Below are 17411 nucleotides of genomic sequence, written 5' to 3'. Positions count from 1 at the left end.
ACACTCCTACTGGTCTTGCTGTCTCCATGCAAAATGGTCTGTTTTAGAGGGGGAAGCCAGTGGGGAGAGGATTTTGCTTCTAGGGGCTCACATGGGCTCTACGTAGAATGAGAACAGTTTCTGGCCTTTGTGGTGTCCTTCTCTCCTGGGAATCTTTCTCTTCCACGTCTCATCCTGCACTGAGCATCTAGCGCTGTGCTGCTTCCTGGGAGGGAATGAAAGATGCAAGTCATGGGCCTTGCCCAGCAGGAGCTCATAGTCTCAGGGAAGTGATATGAGATTGAAACAGAACAACATATAACCAGATGCAAGGTTGTAGTGCAAGTGCAGGAGGAGCTGCAACTTCACTGAGGAGTTGAGACTTGAGCTGGACTTTGAAGGGTGTAGAGACTGCCTGCCAGGAAGCAACATGATGTCTGGTGCTAGGAGGCACAGTAAGTTGCAGAGGGCTTCTCTGGCCACTCACTGCCCTGTTCCTACTGCTTACTCCCCTAGTTGTAGCATGCTGGGAGACCAGGTGTGATTTTGCCTCATCCAGGCAACCTCATTTTTAGCAGCTAAAAGAATGCATTTCCCCAAAGTCTTTAGACCCACGTGGAAAATGGATTCTCCTACTGTTCATTTCTACCTTGCTGCGAATCAGAGCTGCCAGCAGAGTTAAGATGCCCACAACCCCTGGCCTCTTAAGGGGCGGCTGATAGCTGTCTTTTACTGCTATTCTGATTGTTTTGGACTTTTTTCTAGCAGATACTTACAAGCGCATTTGTACCACTTCTTTTTGTAATTACAGGTATTGTGGAAATTGTAGGGAAGGAAGGAATGACTGTATTTCTGGTATCACAGGAACTGTTCTCTAATTCTGTGAATTAAATGTGTGGACTTAGATCTAGAATGCTGCCTTCCTTATCCTCCTGGCATTTGCCATCTTAGCAGGTTTTGCTAAAGGGTCAAAGAGAGGATTCCCTCCCCAAACTGCTATTTGAAATGTTAACTTTTGGAAAGAGGCACTGTGTTTTGTGTCACTTTTGTTAGTACTGTATTCAGCTGCAGTCGAATCATCCTCACCATTTAATCCAGAGCCTAATCCTTTTCCTCTCACCACAACCAAGCCACAGCATGTAGGATGGCATTTACTTTCAGGATGAGCAGTGAGAGGGCAGGAAGCTCTTACACCTGTAATATTTTGACTCAGCACCATTGCTTAATCTTTTCCATCTGCCAACCATGGTAACCATTTGGAGTGATGTCACTGACTAAAATAATAATGCTACCTAACTGCTTAATCCAGGAGATTGGTATATGCCTACTGTGTCTGGGGATAAAGCAAGTGAGGTTTAGTGGATACTGTGTGCCCAACAAGGTGTTAACTACTGAAGGAAATATACAAGTGTAATGTGTGCTAGCTTCAGTGTGGAGTTGAGCAGTTATTTTGTTGATGTGACTTTAGGAGACCTTCATAGGACCAGAGGGACCTGAGTTGGGTGCTGGATAAATTGGGAGTTTTCTACAAAAATTCAGCTCTTTGGCTGCTGAAAACTCAACACAGCAAAGTGATTCAGCTCATATTAGCTTGTCAAGTAACTATACAACTTTGCACAGCTGTTTCCAAAAGAAACTTCAATGGCCCTCTTTGATTAAGGGAATTACAATTTATGCCATCTCCAACAGTTCCTGTGTGGAAGCAGCCAAAGTGAAGGAGATGGCAAAGGAAAAGAAAATGCGTCATCCCAGGACTGCAGAAGCCTGTGATGAATTATCCACAGGGCTGCTCCCAAGAGCCCGAGCAGAGGGCTTTTTCGGCAGAGTTCTTTCATCCAGCCTACCGATGCCCTGGAAGAAGAATTCTTACCCGCCTTCCCCAAATTAATACATGCCGGTTGCCACCAAAATCCACCAAGCCAGAGAGCAGGAATGCAGCATTGCAGGACAGCAGTAGCTGCCGGGTGTTCCCTCAGCCTGCCCTCGGGCTTCCCTATACCGGTCTATTTTTATCCTCCCTGAGAATTATGGCTCTCTGTGAGTCTGATTTAAAATGAAAATGTGTCATTCAATTTGAAATGCTGTGCAGTGGCTAAGAAGTATGTCCATTGTTATGCACATAAAGCCCTGTGATAAACGCACTGCCCAGGAAGAGAGGCTTTTCCACCCGTCACCCAGCTCCTGGGTCTCGTGCCTGTGCAGTCATCTGTCTCCCTCTCCAGAGAGTCAGCAGCTTTGTGTCCTGGAGAAATTGTGAAGCAAATACTGCTTACCCCGAAAAGTGTGTGTGTGGCGGGGGGACTACTTGAATGTACAATGTTGATATTAAAAAAAAAAAAACAAAAAAACAACTCTGCATGAACTTGAGTTCTCCTCCACATCCTCCCACCTTCACTTCATAAAAGTGGCACTTTCTGAAAAGACTTCCACTTCTTCCTCAACTCTCTTCTCCCCAATCCTGTAAAGAGTAAATAGCATAAGATTGGAGAACTAGAGGGAAGCTTTAGAAGTGGCCTGCTTCCTCTCCCTATTTAATCATGGTTGAATTTAAAACAGATGCACAGTTACTTCCCTTGCTATTAAACATCCCACAGAGGAAGAATAATACAGAACTGATTTTGGAATGATATGAGTCATTATCTCAGGATCTCACAGCCTTTGGGTCTGGCTCTTTTGTGTGAGATCTGTCTTCGTTCCTTTGGACTGGAGCCTGACCCATGGGTTTTCACGTTTGGCTGCACGTCAGTCATGGGGACATACTCAGCAGTCTCAGAAGCTGGGCCCCCTCAGACCTATTAAGTCAGAGCCTGAGACTGAGCCCTGAACATCTGCATTTTGACAAGTTTCCCCAGGTGATTTAAAAATGCATCCTGCCTTAAAATCATTACCCTGAAGGCATGTGTTGCCCCCTGGGTAAACTACAAGCCACTTCGTCACATCCAGGCAGTGATAGGATGGATTGGGTTTTCCTGTGTCCTCACTTTGTGTCTCAGCTCCAACTCGGAGCCAATGGGGAGGAATTGTGTTTCCTTCCCTCTGCAACAAAGTTCTGCAGGCTTCAGATCTAGGGCCACTAATGGGGCTGAGTCTGTGTTCCCCTAGGAGGCCCAGGACATAGTTGGGGGATAAAGAGAAAGGCAAACATGGAGTGTTTCTGATGGTGTGAGTGCTGGGTGAGCATGTGACAACCTTTGCACTGGGAACCCCTCCATGAGTTTCAGAGCTGAAAACTCATATGTATTACTTTATAAAGGCCACCCACAAACCTCTTATGTTTTCATCATCTTTTCAAAATTTAGATATAATTTATCTACTATAAAATTCACCCCTTTAAAGTATGCAATTTCAGTTATTTTCATTATATACAGAGTTATACAACCATCACCACCGTCTAATTTCAGAATGTTTTTATCACCCCAAAAGGAAACCCTGTGCCCATTAATAGTCCCCACTCCCAGCCCCTGGCAAGCGCTAACCTACTTTCTATTTCTATAGATTTGCCTAGTTTGGATTTTTCATATAAATGGAATCATATAATATGTGTCCTTTTGTGTCTGGCTCTTTTCACTCAGGGCCGTTTTCAAGATGTATCCATGCGCAGCAACCATCAGTAGTTTATTCCTTTATATTGCTGAATATTATTTCATCAGATAGATGCAGCACATTTTATATTATCTGTTCATCAGTGGATGGATGTTTGGTTGTTTCTACTTTTGGGGAAGTAAGAATGCTGCTATGAACACTTGCGTACATGTTTTTGTGTAGACACATTTTTTCTCTTGAGGGTATACCTTGGAGTGGAATTGTTGTGTCAGAGGACCTTCCATATTGTTTTCCACAGTAGCTGTACCATTTTGCATTCTTACCAGCAGTGTACATGAGGGTTCCCATTTCTATGCATTCTCATCAACATTTGTTCTTGCCTGTCCTTTTCATTATAGCTATTCTGGTGGGTGTGAAGAGGTATCTTGTGATTTTGATTGGCGTTTTCCCGATGACTAATGATGTTGAGCATCTTTCATGTGCTTGGCCATTTGTACATCTTCTTTGGAGAAATGTCTGTTGATCTCCTTTGCCCATTTTTTTTATTGGATTACTTGTCTTCTTGTTGAGTTATAGGAGTTATAGGAGTTCTTTATATATTAAGAATATGAGAACCTTATAAGACATACGACTTGCAAATATTTTCGTCCATTCTGTGAGCCATCTTTTCACTTCCTTAGTAGTGTTCTTTGAAGCACAAAAGCTTTTAATTTTGAAGAAATCTGTTTATTTCTCTGGTTGTGCATTAGGTGTCATTGCATTAGGTTGTGCATTGCCTAACCCAAGGTCACAAAGACTAACTAACATCTATGTTTTCTTCCAAGAATTTTGCTGTTTTAGGACTTTGATCCATTTTGAGTTAATTTATGTGTAAGAGCCCAGTCTCATTCTTTTGTATGCATTTATCCATTTGTCCCAGGACCATTTGTTGAAAGGATCACATTGACCATTGAGGAAGGCAAGGTAGACAGTGACAACTTCATTTAAAGGATAAAGAAATATACCCGAGAAAAGTTAAGTAATCAGATCAAGTCCTCCAGATAGAAAAGGGTAGAGCCACCATACCGCATGTCCACAGGTTAAGGATGCCTGTTCCTGTGAGCCTTTGAGAAGGTGTCCCTCTCTTCTCTGATTCTGGCCTCTTATGTCCCTTTAGAAATTTTGTCCATCCCTAGTACACTTCCAAGGGAAACTCTTGTATCCAGCATCATCTCTTTCTCTGCTGATTTGTTCCTTCAAAAAGGAAAAGAAGTGTAAGTTGCTTGGTGGGATAATAAAGATGATCCATGTCTCAATATCCAGAGAGAGCCTGTTGGTCCTGGTAGGTATGCCTCACAGCATGGCCAAACAATTCTGCCCCACAAATTGCTGCTGGTTTCCATGTGAGACCTTGTAGGGAACAAAGTCTCACTGAGGCTCATAGGTTCCTGTAAGGCTCTTTAACTAGAAAAGAAGCATACCTCTTGCATTCCACCTCCATGTGACCAGGAATCCTCCAGCTAGGTTGCATGGTGGTATAGTAGAGTACCTGAAAGGATGGGTTGACCCACCTAATTCTGACTGGAAGAGCTCTGAGGGATTCTTTACCATTTTCTAAGGCAACCTTAGGTTACCCATCAGGACATCTTTAGGGATTCTTTTTGTGGACTGATGTCATAGAATTTGTGTGACTTAAGGCCTTATGCCGTGGTCTTACTGGAGGGACTCTAGGGTTTGTCTGATCCAGCCAGTCCCCTCATGAGGAAACATGCCCGAGGGAGAAGAAGCACAAAGTGCTGTAACTCTGCAGCTCCATACCATCTGTCCACATTGGTCCATTGGGGCCCTTGCAAGCAGGCATGTTGTTCTGCAGAATATTTGCACGTGCAGATGGTTAAATCCGGTGTTAGGCTCTGTATGGGAGCTCCATTAGCCAAACAACATCCCAAAGCTACTGCGCTTCCTGCACCATTCTTAGCAGCAGTGTTACCACTCCCTGCCTTGAGCCTGAGGAGCTCATTACAAGGAAACATCTTTCCAGACTGGTGGGTTCTGCTGAATGCCTGTCCTGGCCCATCCCATATTGGCCTTTGTCACTGTCTCTGATCTCTCCGTCTTCCTACCAGGAAGCAGTCACAGGTCCTGAGCTTCTCCCATACACCCAGTTGTGACTCCTTGACCCTGTCAGGGCGCCTGCTCCCCAGCAAGCTAGAGGCACTCCAGGTGAAGAAGGCCTTGATTCTGGAGGAAGCACACCACTGAAGTCCGGAATGCTCAGCCAGGCCCCTGACAAGCAAGTCAGAATCCAGGAAGAGCAGGGCTGAGTAAGAATTACATTCCTGGAGTCACTAGATTTGGGATGAGGGCTCTTCACCCACCATTAATGTGGAATGGAATGGAAGAGCAGCCAAGCCAGGATTGGGTGATTAGGTTAAAAGACGCCTCCTGGCCAGTGAACCACAGAGCCACACTGCGTGGGGAAAGGCGTCTCCATGGCCATCTGATGAGGATGGGGGTCGTGCTGTGGAGGTGATGGAAGTCGAGAAGGTGTCCTGTTCTTCTGGAGTAAACGTTTACAAACCACGTTCTGGAGTAAATGTTTTACAAACGTTTGGGAGCATTTTTGATGTCTCAGTGAATGGGGTCGGGGATAATGATCCAAAGATGCTGCATGGTGTTAGGACTGTCCCACACCCAACAGTGCTGCCCCAAAGCCAGTAGCACCCTCTGTGAGAAACACTGGTAGGAAAGGTTTAACGTGTTGAATGGTCAGGAGAATACCCATTTTTAAAACTGTAATTGGCAACTGAGTATAAGGACACCATGACAATAGGTGCTGTAAGGGTTAAACGTGGATCAGAGAGAGACTTGAAGGAGGTGCAAGTCTCGCAGAGGAGCTACCCCTGCATGAACATATCCACAACACGAGGTGGAATGCTCTCTGTCCCACAGTGGACTCGGAAATAGCTAAAATGCTGTGAGAGGGGGAGATTCCGTCATGGCAGCCTCAAGAAACCCTGGACAGCCCGTGGTCTTCATGAGTGGGCTGTTCCAGCTTTAGGTGATTGCAATGAACACACACCCAAAGGTCCCCACCAAATCAGAAAGCCCCTTTAAAAAGTTCTATTTTTGGAAAAAGAATCACAAATTCTCTTGAGCTTTACTTTGAAGATTTTCCTCTTAAAAGTGAGGGAGCCTTTCTTGGGAGAGTTTTATCTCTGAGGGTTTTCTCACAGAAATCCACCGAAAGAAGAATTCACATTTGATGCTGGGTCCTTCGGGGAGCGACATCTTTACAGCCCTTTTGCCCAGACCCCATAGTGGGTACTGAACTCTCTTTGTCCCTCCTGAGGGTGTCCCCACCCTCACGGCCACGAAGCAATGGTGGTGCTTCTCAGTGGACGGTTTGCCTTCACACAGGAGCTGGCATCTCCTCTCCCCTCAGCCTCTCTGCACACCCTGTCTGTGGTACAGCTGTGTGTGAAGGACACCTTTGTGAGAAAAGGGGAAGGGAGTGGCTTAGGCAGGAAACAAGAGAATTCCGGTCTTTGGAAGCTTTGGAGCTCTCCATACGCCCCATCTCCTGAACTCCCTGGCTACTAAAGCCCTGTGGTGCTTGTATGAGGTGGGTGATGTTCTCTCCACTGTACAGGTAGCGGAGGGGAGGCATCCAGGCTGGGACTGGCCCCAGTCGCACTGCCGGCCGGCATCAGAGCCAGGCTTCTGTCCTCCTGTTCTCCAGGTTCGTCCTGTACTGGCCTTGATGTCTTTGCAGCCACAGCTCCTCACTCTAGAAATTTCCTTGAGTATGGATCTGTCAGCAGCAAGAGGTTTTCAAATTAGAAGCGTTTAAGGTTTTTAGCCCAGCTAAATGATGCTTCAATTATTTCCCCAGTGAAATTGCAAACTCTTAAGGAGAACTAAAGCAAGTGTGTACGCAAATAACCATGGTGTATAATGTGGGCAGTGCCCTCAGACACACGGAAGGAAAGGGCAGGGCAGCTTTAAAGGGGGAGCCTGCACCTGAGCGGGTGGGTCAGCAAAGCCGAAAGAGTCAAAGATGGATGGTGAGCACAGGGACCAAGGAGACTCGGACTCTGTGAGGCCCTTTTTCATATGGTTTCTTCCACCTGATTCTTACCCAAATCCATCTTACCCCAAGAGAAGTGTCTATATTTAAAACTTGGGGGCCGAGACAGGAAGAGCCTGGGAGAAATTCAGCCATGCTGGTGTGTGTTAAAACACACATCTGATGGGCAGTTTGTCAGCTCTGGCTCTCTCTTCCCCAGGGTTCCTGCATTAAGTTGTTCAAGTATGGGTCAGGGCTTAGGAGTGTTCTGAATATTTATTGTACATGATCAAATAATTAATATATAGCTAGGCAAATAACCTTAAATGTTTCCATTTTTAAAGCCTCCTGTCAGAGATAATCAGCAACTCAATGGGTTTGGTTCACAGTCTTCCTGCTACTAGAGGGACAGGAAGTAGTTTCTGCTCGGTGAGTAAAGGGCAAAGGGCAGAGCAACCCTTTCCCAGGTCATAAGACAGAGGCCTCGGTGCTCTAAGCGCCCTGCGCCCTTCCTTCTGAAGGGAATCCACATGGACCTGATGAGCAGGGCCTTGTAAAGACTCATGAGCTCTGAGCAGAATACGGGCTCTTGTTCCCTTGTGCCACTACGTGCGTGACACATGGGACCAATTAAAGAGGGAATGGGCATAGAGACAAAGTAGGTTAGTAGTTGCCAGGATCTGTGAAGAGGGGAGAATAGGGCAGAATAGGGTGTGATAGTCGCACAACTTTGCAAATATACTAACAATTATTGTACACTCTAAAGGGGTATATTTTACAGTATGTGAAATATAGCTCAAACTTAATTTTATAATGGTAAGGAGCCATTTTACATAGAGGAAAAAAAAGGAAAAGGGAGAGATGTCATTTTGGTATTTGCTCTTATACTCACCCCTTCTCTGAGACCCATGGCTGTGTTAGACATCTTCCACCAGACCAGGAAAAGTGTTTGCAAAGCAGCAATGAGGAGGGGGAAAGGCAAGGAGCTCAGCCTCCATTTTCCTTCTCATCCCAGGCTGCTGGGAGGAACAAGTCCTCCTAGGAACCCAAGGGCCGCAATGCTGGAAGATCTGGAGCTCTAAGAGAACCTGCTCCAGAGCACGGTGTGCCCGTACTGCCCACCATGCTGCAGCTGAATCCAAAGCTGTATGTGATACTCCACAGTACTAGTTTCTTTTTCTTTTTTTCTTTTCTTTTCTTTTTTTTTTTTTTTTTTTTTTGAGACAAGGTCTCTGTTACCCAGGCTGGAGTGCAGTGGCATGATCTCGGCTCACTGCAGCCTCCACCTCCTGGTTTCAAGTGATTCTCCTGCCTCAGCCTCCTGAGTAGCTGGTACTACAGGCATCCACCACCATGCCCAGCTAATTTTTGCACTTTTAGTAGAGACAGGGTTTCACTATGTTGGCCAGGCTGGTCTTGAACTCCTGACCTCAAGTGATCCACCCGCCTCAGTCTCCCAAAGTGCTGGGATTACAAGTGTGAGCCACCACACCTGGCCAGACTTTTACCTTGTTTCTTTGGACAACATTTTTAAAGGGCCCTCTTAAAAGGCAGAAGTGCTCCAGGAGAAGGGATACAATCCACTTACTCTCTTTTAATATCTCAAAATGAGTGAGTTTACCCGAGTATGAGACGGGAGAGTTCCCTGGTCCCCCATCACAGGGTGTGCTATGGGGGTGTGGCTCTCTGTTTGCTGCTGTAAGCTCAAACCCCTTATGGAATGGGGAGCAGGCAGAAGGGCAGGTGCAGGAACCGGCGCAAGCCCTTTTGGGCTCTAGCCCCACAGCAGCATCTAGGGGTGGGAGCCTGCGACTCCTGAAGCCCCAGTGTCACAGTGTGGTTTTAGCTCTGCCGTCGGTGGATGGCTTAAGTGTTAACCAGCTCAGTGCCCACTTGGTACCCAGGCCCTTGTCCAGGGTCCTGGAAGAATCAGGTCACACATGGACCTGAAGGATGGTTGCTGGGGGGTGGTTATTGAGTGGTGGAGGTGGCTCTTAGCGGGATGGATGGGGAGCTGGAAGCAGGGGATAGAGTGGGAAGATGATCTTCCTCTGGAGTTTGGCCATCCAGTGGCCAAACTCCTCTCCCACCACCCCCAGGTGAACTCCTCTCAGTGTTCAGATGCTCTTTCTCTTCTCTCTTTCTGTCGTGCTGTTCTGCCATTGATCTGCTTGTCTCTTTGTCTCCTTGTCTGCCTTTGGAGCCTAGGGTTTGGAGTTTATATGGGTATAGGATAGGGAGTGTGGTGGGCCAAAAGGCAACTTTTTGGTTGCAAAAACAGGAATGCCCATCCTCATTTAGGGCCACGGGTATCCAGGCTTGAGGGTAGGGCCTTTGCCAGGGAACTGTCCTCTTCTGTCCAGTATTTCCCTGTCTCCTGTCCATATCAGGTAGTTGGACAGTCACATAAATTACTTCCACGTGAGGGGTATGGACAGCACATGCCTCGGAAGATGAGAGTGGGTGGGGGGCTGCCTGTACACCTCCACTGAGGACACAGAGAAAGTGGGGATAGGCTGGACTGACCTTCAGAGGGATGTAGAGTGAAAATCCAAAGTCTCCTTAGAGTAGGGATTGTGCTGAGTCACTACATGACTATATGAAGAAGTTGTTGAATACCTCCCAAAAATGGAAAGAAAAATCAGTTTCAGGAGAATGAGCATGTGTATGAATCGAGACCACCTTAATGAGAAAGGGACAGACCCTACCTGGAAATAGCAGGTTTGCTCATCGGAAAGACTGCATTTGTTTAAGTAGAGATCATTTCAGAGGCCAAGGGGAAAACTTAAGGCTTTCTTTAAAGATTCCCCTCCCACACAGACCAAAACAGCACTCACCTACATAGGTAGGGGTGTTGTAAATGCTCTTAATTATGTGAATTGCTGGACATTTTCTTTACAGTGGGCCTGTATTACTCTAATAATCAGAAGAAAAAAATCATAAGCAAAATCTACTTTGGGGAGAAAAATGGTTCCTTCTATACTTATTAAAACATAAACCATGTGATCTCTCCAGGGGTTAGGATACGGCCACTTGTTATTTGTTAATGTACATATTTCTGCATTTAAAAAGCTGTTTACAATGAGCAGTATTCTATAAGAAAACCAACATTTGAAAATAAAGCTGTGCTCTAGGTAAGGCTCCTGCTTCTGAGGAGTGGAGCACTGCATGCTTGGGCAGTATATTAGACTGTTCTCATGCTGCTAATAAAGACGTAATCGAGACTGGGTAATTTATAAAGAAAAGGAGCTTTAATGGACTCACAGTTCCACATGGCTGGGGAGGACTCACAGTCATGGTGGAAGACAAAGGAGGAGCAAAGGAACATCTTACATGGTGACAGGCAAGAGAATGAGAACCAAGTGAAAAGGGAAACCCCTTGTAAAACCACCAGATCTCATGAGACTTATTCACTACCACCAGAACAGTGTGGGGGAAACCACACCCGTGATTCAGTTATCTCCCACTGGGTACCTCCCTCAACATGTGAGAATTATGGGAGGTACAATTCACGATGAGATTTGGGTGGGGACACAGCCAAACCATATCAGGCATAAACTTCCTGTTTAGTCCTCTAAGAAGTACCTTCAAAACTCACCTTTTTTCCAGCCCTCCAGCCACAATTCCAAGAATCACATTCACAGTGAAATTCTTGGAGGGCACTGGGGAGGACAAAACTCCCCTGGGACTGTTCTTTGCTGCTCTGAGAATGACTTTGTGCCACAGTGTTGACCCCATAGGGAACTGTCTGAGGTCACTCATGGCTTTTTTGTGGCCAAGAGGCAGGATGTGTCACCTGACGCCCCTTTGCTTTCCCTCCAGGTGGGCCTACCATGACTTTTTCAACCGGTATCGGGTGCTGGTCAAGAAGAGAGAGCTCGCCAACACAGACAAAAAGGCCATCTGCAGGTCTGTCCTGGAGAACCTCATCAAGGTGAGCCACACAGCCCAGCTCCAGGAGAGGCCTGACCAGGTCCCCTAAAGATTGAGGAGGTGGTGTCGTTATCTACATTTTTTTTTTTGGTCTTCATCCTTCTTACTGAATCTATTTCTGGGATATTAATCCATTTTCCTACATCAGTGACTAGAAAAAAAGAAAAGCAACCCATTCAGCTATCTAGAGCACTTCCCAACCTTTTTCACAGCTCAGCAGGCATAGAAAATGGAATTCTGTGGCAGCGCTCCTCTCGAGGGCACCAGCTGCAGGGAGTCTGTCCCTTGCAGACCACTGACCCAGCGACGGATGAATAAAGTATACTGACACACAGATATTCTGCTCTGCCAGTTCAGCTGAGGGTCTGAGCCACTTACAGGCTCCCTGCTGAGTCCTGTAAACAGTTCCCACTCTAGCCCTGCGACTCTAGCTGATCTAGTCTGATCAGCTAGTCAGACTTGCATTTATTCAGTAAGATTAGTTAACAAAAGCTTGAGTCAACACCACTAGAGGGTAATTGACATTGTGGACTTCCCAAGTAAAAAAGCACTTACACAACCGTGGTACATCAAAGGTTAGTCTTAAGATTATATGAGTAAACAAGCTAGCTAGGTAAACTACTCTGCCTTTCTTTATTACTATTTTAATTTGTTTATCTAAAGGTAAAGGGATCAGGCCACCTTCAGCCAGATCTGTCACCAAAGTTATGCAAACTTCTAGGCCTTCCAAGAAGATTTGTTTCTATAACTATCTCTAACATTTTTCCCACCAGCCTGACTGAACCCCAGCAGAATTCTTTGTACAGCTTGCTTGGGTTTATGATGAGGCTACTCCTAACTGCAAGCTGCCAGCTCAGGATCTCTGGCTTCTCCATTTCTCAGGGGCTACATAGCACGGCCCATCTGGTACACCTGGGTAAGGGCTCTGATGTGGAGCCCAGGCCTAGCCCTGAAGCCAGCAGAGGGGAAGGTAGCTGCTGCATCTAGCTGGTTGCATCACCAGCCTCAGGCCCTCCCCCAGATACTTGTTTTAAGTAAGGCAATAGCTTTTGTGTTTTAATTGTAACAATATGAACTCACACCTGACAGCTGAGACTGGAGAACTATAGAAGCGGAGCTATTGGGGCCTTTTGTGAGGGGCAAATCCTTAAACATTTCCATGGTGCCAGACATTTCGGGGATTACAGCAGAGTATGATCATTAATGGCTCGATAAAGGTTAAATTATATCAAAAATCACTTGAACAAGGTAATAAAAATAATTACCTCAGAAATTTTAATTTTTCAGGTTTTCTGTTCGGAAAATCTATCCATCTGGAGTAGCTCATTGCCAGATGATCAGGATCTAAGGTCATGTTTTATTTTGTAAATGTGTCGCAGCCATCTTCCCAGCATCATCTTAGCTGCTCAAGTCTAGCTATAGACACTGCAGAATATTATAGTAAATGTATGCATAGCTTTAAATTTGCCTTTTTAAAAAGAGAGCCTAAATACTAGCCCACCTTGCCATGCCATCTTTTTTTTTTTTTTTAACAGGGTAAGGGGGTAACAGGCTGGTTAATCAAGGGCTATAGTTAGCTGGACTCCGGTTGATTGAGGTTTTTGCTGTGGTCCACCTATCAGTGTCCACATTTTAACATCTTACTTTTTATGGACAAGAAAAATCTCTGTTAAAGGTCAGCTCATTTCAGGGCCTGCGAGTAGCCCACTCTGCCATGTGGCTGCCTTCTCATTTGTCTAGGATCATAGTTTCCCTCTTCTGTTCCTTCGCCGGATTTCTCCAGGATTACCACCAAGACCTCTGATTCCCAAAGAGGGAACTCTGGAGGGGACCCGGATCAGACTGGCTGAGTCGGCCCCCACACTGGGCTCTCCTCCAGTTAACGGGACCACATGCCACTGCCTGGGGCTGCTGCTGTGATGTGCTCAGGACACTGGGCCTTTCCTGGCACAGCTGCCTCTTCTCTTCACTGACGGGGAGCCTGCATGCTTCTCAGTGCTCGGCTTCAGTGCAGCTTCTCCCTCCTGCTTCCCGTGGTCTAGCATGTGGCACTTCATGTCACTCTTAGAGCCCATAGCATGCTGACCTATGTTCCAGATGTGTTTGTCCTTTTTCGTAGAGGACAGTGTCTTTATGTTTACACCACCTCCTTAGTTATGAGTGCTGAGCCTGATACACAGGGGGAGCCTACCTAGTATTTATGGAACAAATGAAAAAACAAGTGACTTGCCTAAAGAAAAGATATAGGAATACATGCTGTTTCCTCTGCCTGCAATGCTTTTTCCCCTCTTTTGCCTGCCTGACAAAGTGGTATTCTTCCAAACTGAGCTCTGAAATACCTCCTAGCCTCCCAGATGTTGTTAGCTACTCCATCTTCTATGGGCCAGCAGCACTCACCTCCTCCCTTCCTTTATTGTGTTCATCCCCTTATGTTGTAATTGAGGACTTGTCATTTCACCAGACTGTGAACACATAAATGACAAGGGTCCTGTTGTGGCTGTGTTCCTAGCACAATTCCTGGTTGTCACAGGAATACATGAGTTTGTGCAGCTGGCTGCATGGGAACCAGCCAAGAGCTGCTCATGACTAGAAACCTGCCAGTAATGGCTCATCCTATGAGGAATATACAGAAATCACCCTCATTTTACAGATGAGGAAACTGAGGCACAGAAAGCTGATATAAATTGCCCAAGGTTGCCTAGGTGGACTGATTCTAACTCCCGCTGTCTAAACTACATTGCCCTCTGATCCAGTCTGATTGAGTAACGTCACTGAGTGCAGTTATCCTTCCTGGAGACCGAATAGAGACACTAGTGCTAAAGATTTCCCTGGGGCCTTCTATTTCCTCCTTTTTATTTTTCTCCTCTTCTTGGGCCACATCTGGACACCCATACTTCTCATGCTGAGTGACCTGGGACTTTGTATCGAGAAACTAAGACTCGACAGAGCTGCATGTTAACTTAGAGGGGCACATGCCAGTTCCCCACCCTGTCCCAAGCAAGTGCTAAGTACGTTTTAGAACAGAACGATGAGAAGTGAGGACAAAGGTGGCCTGCAGGGCAGGCACCAGGCACTTAAAGACCACCTTCCTGGAGGGGCAGCCTGGGGCTGGGGGCTGCTTCATTAGGCTGTCAGTGAGGTTTTAATAAATTGTTGTGGTTGTTTAGGGGAGAAAAGTGGATTCTGGTGGCCTCTCCCCTGCAAGGATATTAGGAATAGCCCCTATCATTCTTAACCTGAATTTGTTTATTCTTTAACTCCACAGATACATACTGAATTCTTTGTACTCTGATCTGGAGGGGTTAGTGTGAGGGTTATAAAAAGAGTGCATTACATGGACCCTACCCTCCAGAATTAATAATAGTCTAATGTGACGATGGCCATAACTGTAGAGGACCACATCACGGAGACTGGCTGTCGTGCAAGCCTGAATCTTCATCACAGTGGTGAAGGAGTGTATTAACAAACATCTGCAGGGAGCCCATGGAGCACAAGGATGTGTGTGAGCACTGTGTAGAGGAGACAGTGTCATGAAAGGGGATGCTGCTAGTTGGAGGCTTGGGGCCTGGGAGACCCAGATCTGGGGTTATCCTTTGATATTTGCTCAAGTCACCTTGAGCAAGTCACTTCACTACTCTAGGCTTCAGTTTTATCATCTGTGAAGTAAAAGGAGTGGCTTGGAATGGATTGCTAAGTTTGCCTTCAGCCCCTGCAGTCTGACTCTTGGAGAAAGGTTCTCAAAAGATGATTGATTGATTGATCAGTCAACAGTCAGTTCTAAGGGTTAGAGGAAGCAGATCTGGGTGGGAGATGTTCTGGAGACACACAGGGTGAGGACAGTGTGGAGATGAGGCTGATGGGTGTCTCAGTGGAGCAGGTGAGACCCTCAGAGAAATCCTTGTTCAGAAAAAGTGGCCTTGCAGAGCATATCATCCCTTCCTGTTTTTTTTCCAGAATAGGGAATGAAGCGCAGGTACTGTTGTTGCTTGGATGCGGTAGGCAGCCCCCAGCCTCTGGCTCTGCTTAAGCTGGAGGACCCAGGCTTGTTCCCTGACTCAGGGGCTTAGCTACCCTGCTTTGGCTTCCTAACCTCTCCTGGCTGAGCCATGGAGCCTCCCCAAGCAGGGCAGTGATCAAAGCAGGGCCGTGGCTGCCTCAAAGCTCCCAAGTCCCATCCAGCCCCTGTTCCTCTCAGCATGAGCTAAAGGCCCAGTGGGTGCATGGCTCTGAGCAGACACAGGGAGGAGAGCCAGGCCCAGAGCCCACTCTTGCCAGCTTCATGAGCAGCCTGGCCCAGGCCAGGGACTCAGTCAGTGACACTCAAGCTGGAAGCTGTGCTGCAAGCTCAGCCTTAGCTCAGGCAGGACAGCCTTCCCTGTGTGTGGAACCCGACTCCTAGTAACCCAATAGGGCTTAACCTATGAAGAATGATGATTCAGCATTTTTCAGGGCCATTTGCCAACATGAAACGCAATGTTGTGTGTGTATTTTCCTTGGACTTGGCTCATTCCTTCCTTTCTCATTATGGTCTTCATGCCAGTGAGCAAAATGAGATGGCAGTTGATTTACAAAGAGCTCTGTCATCATGGGTTACTCTCCCAGTGCTCTGTCCCAGGCTTGTCCACAGGAACCCTGCTGGGTTGTCTTTCCTCATCCACAGGGGTGAGCCCAGGGAAGGGCAACTAATTTTAACCTAATGGATGTAATTAAGACAGTAATTACAGGTCCAAAACAATCTCATAGTTTTATTTGGGGGTTATTTGCATCCTGTAATTATGCATACAACTGTGTGGCCATTTGAGGATAATCTTTTTAAAATGTTGATCAGATCAGGTCATTCCCTTGCTCAAAGCTTGCCTGTGGCTCTCACCCCAATTTTATGCTGCAACCTACAAGGCCTTTGGTGATTGGCTCCTCCCACCAATCACCTTCAGTTCCCCCAGCTAGCCATCCTGGCTCTCCTGATCCTCAGATATATCCAGCAGTTGCACCACTGGACATAGACATCCACTCTGCCCTTCTCCTGGAACTTTCCTCCTTCCTTCTTTTCTGTGGTTGCCTCCTTCAGCTCATTTAGGTCTTTGCTCAGCTGTCACCTCCACAGAGCTGCCTTCCTTGAGCATCCTTTTTGAACATCCCCATCCCACGCTCACCAGCCCCCAGTTTGTTTTCTTCATAATCCTCACCATTCTCTGAAAACAGAAAGCATCTTTATTTGCTTGTCTGTCTGCCCTCACCATGATGTCAGTTCCTTGAGGGCAGGCGTCTTGTTCACTGCCATGTTCTAGAGTCTGGCCCGTAATAGGGTCTTGGGGTCTGTTAAGCAAATGCTGAGACTTTGTGTCCATCTACAGAGAGGGGTGCATGAAGTCTGGCCAGAGGATTCTGCATGGGAAGAACAAGGGTGGTATGGGCCATGTTATTTCTCTGCTCACTGGTGACCAACCAGATCCCCTCCCTACCTTGTAAAGGACCCTGACAAGTTCCAGTTTGGCCGCACCAAGATCTTCTTTCGAGCAGGCCAGGTGGCCTACCTGGAGAAGCTGCGGGCTGACAAGTTCCGGACAGCCACCATCATGATCCAGAAAACTGTCCGGGGATGGCTGCAGAAGGTGAAATATCGCAGGCTGAAGGGGGCTACCTTAACCCTGCAGAGGTACTGCCGAGGACACCTGGCCCGCAGGTGAGCCAGGCTGTGGCAGATCAGGGCAGCAGATCATGGCGGGGAAGATGGGGGTCTGCCTTTCTCAGCTACTTGGTTTCTCTATTCCTCTGTGCTGAGAGTGGTTCCTGTTGGGGCCATGTATGCATCTTGGCTTTTCCTCGGCAGCTGGGCCTATCCCTACAATCAATGCCTTCTCACCTCAGGGGGTAGGTCTAGTTTCCACATCTCCTGGTTTCCCCAGGC

The 17411-nt window shown here is 46.8% G+C and overlaps 1 protein-coding gene across 3 annotated transcripts in view; it reads left to right on the top strand.

Annotated features, from left to right (window-relative positions):
- The window catches only part of MYO5B (myosin VB), a 368321-nt gene that overhangs the window by 270844 nt on the left and 80066 nt on the right, over positions 1-17411 (top strand). For all 3 annotated transcript variants that reach the window (XM_019013976.4, XM_055368552.2, XM_063699216.1), the window contains exons 18-19: positions 11393-11504; positions 16975-17186. In XM_019013976.4, the coding sequence (XP_018869521.3) occupies positions 11393-11504; positions 16975-17186 (324 nt within the window). The remainder of the gene's footprint in view (positions 1-11392; positions 11505-16974; positions 17187-17411) is intronic.

The sequence above is a fragment of the Gorilla gorilla genome, chromosome 17, assembly GCF_029281585.2.
Source record: "Gorilla gorilla gorilla isolate KB3781 chromosome 17, NHGRI_mGorGor1-v2.1_pri, whole genome shotgun sequence".
Taxonomy (NCBI): domain Eukaryota; kingdom Metazoa; phylum Chordata; class Mammalia; order Primates; family Hominidae; genus Gorilla; species Gorilla gorilla.
This window is presented reverse-complemented; position numbering and strand designations above follow the sequence as displayed.